The sequence below is a fragment of the Lathyrus oleraceus genome, chromosome 7, assembly GCF_024323335.1.
Source record: "Lathyrus oleraceus cultivar Zhongwan6 chromosome 7, CAAS_Psat_ZW6_1.0, whole genome shotgun sequence".
NCBI lineage: Eukaryota > Viridiplantae > Streptophyta > Magnoliopsida > Fabales > Fabaceae > Lathyrus > Lathyrus oleraceus.
In genome coordinates this window covers 5,133,347-5,138,798 of record NC_066585.1, presented here as the reverse complement: position 1 = coordinate 5,138,798, position 5,452 = coordinate 5,133,347, and the positions used below count along the sequence as shown (strand labels likewise).

Here is a 5,452-nt window from a genome sequence, read left to right as displayed (position 1 = left end):
GAATTTAGGAAGTGTTGGAAATTAATTGAATGATGTTTAGAATGATGAAATAAAAGTTAAATTGTGGTTAGAATGACTTTGTAATATTGAAAATATTGTAGTTCGTTGAATTCTGAGAATGAGACTTTTTACGGAATCGTAATCGGAGGTCCGGAAGGTATTTAACGGTCAAAAACGCATTTTCTATGTTTCCTGCTAAATTCGCGGCACGAAAGAGATTTCGCGGCGCCAACTGAGTTGAAAACATAATTCTTTTGTAAACTTCAAAAAGTCATAACTTTTGAACCGTAACTCCGTTTTGGTCTCCGTTCGAAGCGTTGCGAAGCTTATGAAATTTTCTACATGTTGTTGATGTTTATAGGCCATTATAAGGGCTTATTTTAATAAGTGATTATTTTGGAAAAGTGATTAATAATTGATATAGTAGGAAGCCTATTTGATTAATGAGGAATACCACTTAACTATAGTGTGTAGGTGTGCGATGTAAATAAACATAGCATGAGGTTGAATTACCTAAGAGATTGTATGATGAAACAATTGATTGTGATGAATATTCTCATTTGTTTTATATATAAACATATGTATGAATATTGGTGAAGATGATGTTGTGTGAATGCTTTTATGCATGTGAATGGCGACGTGGCCTAAATGGCAATAGCGACGTGGGCTTCGGCCATTGTGATGAGTTATGTTGATGCGATGATAATTTTGGTGTATGTGTATCATTTATCATGGAGTCACATACATTTGCATAAGCGACGTGGCCTTTTGGCAATAGCGACGTGGCCTTTTGGCAAAAGCGAAGTGGGCATAAAGCCTTGACCTTGATGGCAAAGCGACGAGTCAGTACCGCATAGCATTTGCATAGTTGAGTCATATATGTTGGTTATGTTTATTTCCGCATTTTGTGATAATTGCTGTTATGTAACAGTTTATGATGTGCGGTGATATTTTGCGATGATGCGATGAATCGTAATGTTTTATGATGGATTGATGAAATGTTAAAGTGATGAGATGCTATGATGTAACATTGATGTTGTGGATGATTATTGACTTTGTTTATGATTAAATACATAAGCATTCAAGTGAAGGATTGTGCGATGTGGTAACAATATTTCTAACTTTCCGAATTTACTTATATATTGCTTATCATTATCTTGATTATATGATTTGAGTATCTCACCCTTTTGTTGTTGGCCGTTACCTTTATATTGGTAACGTGCAGGTGCTCCGCGTTGAGAGGAGGATAGTGGTAGCACACTTTTGGCGTCATTGCTCTGATTAGGATTGTAACACTCAGGGGTTAATGGACGTTTTTTATGATTTTGATAGTAACAATGCCCTTTTGTATATCGTTGTATATGATAGTTGTGATGGGCATTTGTTTGCTTGTTTTCTTTTGAATATGTAGATGTACGACTCAACTTAATTATCTAAATGATTTCCGTTGCGATGTTTTGTGTCTTGCTGCTATATGGACTAGGTGAATCCATATACAGTGTTGTTTATTATTTAACAAGGACTAAGTGGATCCTTGCGCAATCGCCGTGTTGTGCAATTTGTTTAAGTGTTGATGAAATGATATATGTGATGCCTCAATTTTGTGTGAAATTTGTTTACTCTGATTTTTAATTGAAATTACGACGGGTAGAATTGGGGTGTTACATTAGTAATATCAGAGCAGGTCGGTCCATCCGACCACGTTGTTGAGTCTTTTGTTGTTTAACGACCTTGTGTTGTTAATTTGTTGCTAATCCTTGTTTGTGTTGTGAGAAGAAGTGTAAGATGGTCGGAAGAAACGCTGGGAGGAATGATGAGGCTCTTGCTGCAGCTATGCAGGCAATGACTCAGGCGTTCCAGAACCCACCAAATGTTGACGAGAACGTGGGGTCTCGTAGTCTGGCGACGTTTCAGAGGGAGAACCCGCCTACTTTTCTGGGTAGGTATGATCATGAAGGAGCCTTGGATTGGTTGAAGGAGATTGAAAGAATCTTCAGAGTGATGGATTGCACTCTTGTGCAAAAGATCCGTTATGGAACTCATAAGCTGTCAGGTGAAGCCGATGATTGGTGGGTGGACACTCGTCTAAGGTTGGAAACTGCGGGCGAGGAGATTACTTGGGAAGTGTTTCGTAGAGAATTTCCGAGGAAGTATTATCCAGAAGATGTGCGAGGAAAGAAAGAGGTTGAATTCCTCGAGTTGAAGCAAAGGAACTTGTCAGTAACGGAGTATGCTGCTAAGTTCACTGAATTGGCTAAGTTCTATCCTCACTATGATGGAGCCAATGCCGAATTCTCTAAGTGCATCAAGTTTGAAAATGGATTGCGTCCGGAAATTAAGAAAATTGTGGGATATCAAAAGATTCGCGTCTTTGCGGATCTGATTGATAGTTGTAGAATCTTTGAAGAGGACAACAATGCACACTATAAGATCTTGTCTGAGAAGAGAGGAAGGGGCCAACACAGCCGTGGTAAGCCATATGAAACTCCGATTGGAAAAGGGAAACAGAAAGTGATTCCGGGTCGAAGAACAAGTGGGGGAGATGCTTCTGGTAATGTTATCTGTTTCAAGTGTGGAAAGCCGGGTCACAAGAGTAATGTGTGTAGGCTTGGTGAAACGAGATGTTTCCATTGTGGTATGTCGGGACATGCGGCTCGTGATTGTAAGCAGAAGGATGTTGTTTGCTTTAACTGTGGAGAGTCAGGCTGTAATTGCGGACTTGCCGGTGGTGTGCAATTTCCCTGAAGTTTTTCCCGATGAGATTCCTAGTGCACCGCTAGAAAGAGAAGTTGAGTTCACTATTGACCTTGTACCTGGTACTAGACCCATCTCTATGGTGCCGTATAGGATGTCAGCATCAGAGTTGGCTGAACTGAAGAGTCAGCTAGAGGATTTGCTTGAAAAGAAGTTTGTGAGACCTAGTGTATCACCTTGGGGAGCTCCAGTTTTGCTGGTGAAAAAAAAAGACGGAAGCATGCGACTTTGTATTGATTATAGACAATTGAATAAGGTGACGATTAAGAATAGGTATCCACTCCCAAGGATCGATGACTTGATGGATCGTTTAGTGGGTGCTCGTATTTTCAGTAAGATTGATCTAAGGTCGGGCTACCATCAAATTAAGGTGAAAGATGAGGACATTCAGAAAACTGCTTTCAGGACTCGTTATAGACACTACGAGTACACGGTGATGCCTTTCGGCGTTACTAATGCGCCGGGAGTATTCATGGAGTACATGAATCGCATTTTCCATCCTTATTTGGATCAATTTGTGGTGGTGTTCATAGACGACATTTTGGTTTATTCTAAGTCGGAGGAAGAGCATGTGGAACATTTGCGTATTGTTTTGCAAGTGTTGAAAGAGAAGAGATTGTATGCTAAGTTGTCTAAGTGTGAGTTTTGGTTGAGAGAAGTTAGCTTTCTTGGTCATGTTGTTTCCGGTGACGGAATTGCGGTTGATCCATCGAAGATTGATGCGGTGTTGCAATGGGAAGCTCCTACGTCAGTTACCGAGATAAGAAGTTTCCTAGGCTTGGCAGGTTACTATAAGAGGTTTATAGAAGGCTTTTCTAAGTTGGCACTTCCTTTGACAAAGTTAACTTGTAAGGGTGCTGCTTTTGTGTGGGATGTCCGATGCGAAGAAAGTTTCCTTGAGTTGAAGAAAAGGTTGACAACGGCTACGATTTTGATTTTGCCAAATCCCGAGGAACCGTTTGTGGTTTATTGTGATGCTTCGAAGATGGGATTAGGAGGTGTGCTTATGCAGAATGGTAAGGTGGTTGCTTATGCTTCTAGACAATTGAGGATTCATGAGAAGAACTACCCTACGCATGATTTCGAGCTTGCGGCGATTGTGTTTGTTTTGAAAATTTGGAGACATTACCTTTATGGATCTAGATTTGAAGTCTTTAGTGACCATAAAATCTTGAAGTATTTGTTTGATCAAAAAGAGCTGAACATGAGAGAAAGGAGATGGCTGGAATTGCTAAAGGATTATGACTTTGGGTTGAACTACCATCCGGGAAAAGCGAATGTGGTGGTCGATGCTCTAAGTAGGAAGACCTTGCATATATCGACCTTGATGATGAAAGAGTTGGAGTTGATTGAGAAATTCCGAGATATGAGCTTAGTGATCGAGGTGACACCAAGAAGTGTGATTTTGGGTATGTTAAAGATTAACAATGATTTTCTTGATAGCATTAGAGAGGCTCAGAAGTTGGATATGAAACTTGTTGATGTGATCATTGGACTCGGACAATCTGAGAATGAGGATTTCAAATTGGATGCACAAGGTGTGTTGAGGTTTCGTGATAGGATTTGTGTTCCTGATGATGTGGATTTAAAAAGGATGATCTTGGAAGAAAGCCATAGGAGTAATTTGAGTATTCATCCCGGAGCGACTAAGATGTACCAAGATTTGAAAAGATTATTTTGGTGGTCGGGAATGAAGCGTGAAGTAGCTCAGTTCGTGTATGCGTGCTTGACTTGCCAGAAATCAAAGGTGGAGCATCAGAAACCTGTGGGGTTGATGCAACCGTTAGAAATTCCTGAGTGAAAGTGGGATAGCATTTCCATGGACTTTGTGACGGGTTTACCGAATACATCTAGAGGATGTGATGCTATTTGGGTGATTGTTGATAGGCTTACAAAGTCGGCTCACTTTATTCCTATTAACATAAGTTATCCGGTGTCGAAGTTGGCAGAGATTTATACCAATGTTATTGTGAAGCTGCACGGTGTTCCTCTTTGTATTGTTTCGGATAGAGATCCGAGGTTCACTTCAGAATTTTGGAAGAGTTTGCAAGAAGCTTTAGGTTCCAAGTTAAGGTTGAGTTCGGCGTATCATCCTCAGACGGATGGTCAAACGGAGAGGACTATCCAATCCTTGGAAGATTTGTTAAGGGCGTGTATTCTTGAAAAAGGAGGTTCATGGGATACTCACCTTCCGTTGGTGGAGTTTACTTACAACAATAGTTACCATTCAAGTATTGGAATGACGCCTTTTGAAGCTTTGTATGGGCAGAGGTGTAGGACTCCGTTGTGTTGGCATGAATCTGGTGAAAGTGTGGTACTTGGACCCGAGATTGTTCGAGAAACTACCAAGACGGTTAAGATGATTCAGGATAAGATGAAAATTTCTCAAAGTAGGCAAAAGAGTTATCATGATAAGAGGAGAAAGGATTTGGAATTTCAAGAGGGTGATCATGTGTTTCTAAGAGTCACACCTACGACCGGTGTTGGACGAGCATTGAAAGCTAAGAAGTTGACTCCTCGTTTCATTGGACCGTATCAAATTACGAGTAAAGTGGGAAAAGTTGCTTATAGAGTGGCGTTACCTCCAAACCTCTCGAATTTGCATGACGTGTTCCATGTGTCTCAACTTAGGAAGTATATTCCGGATCCGTCTCATGTGATTCAAATGGATGATATTCAAGTGCGCGATAACCTTACG

The 5,452-nt window shown here is 40.5% G+C and overlaps 1 protein-coding gene across 1 annotated transcript; it reads left to right on the top strand.

Annotated features, from left to right (window-relative positions):
- Window positions 1–1,785: 1,785 nt before the first annotated feature.
- LOC127100437 (uncharacterized) lies at window positions 1,786–2,745 on the top strand. The gene has a single exon (XM_051037641.1). It carries the CDS (start codon window positions 1,786–1,788, stop codon window positions 2,743–2,745), a length of 960 nt encoding a protein of 319 aa, XP_050893598.1.
- The last annotated feature ends 2,707 nt before the right edge of the window (window positions 2,746–5,452 follow it).

Excerpts from the sequence above, each read along its gene's own strand:
- LOC127100437 (XM_051037641.1), top strand. The coding sequence starts at position 1,786 with ATGGTCGGAAGAAACGCTGGGAGGAATGATGAGGCTCTTGCTGCAGCT.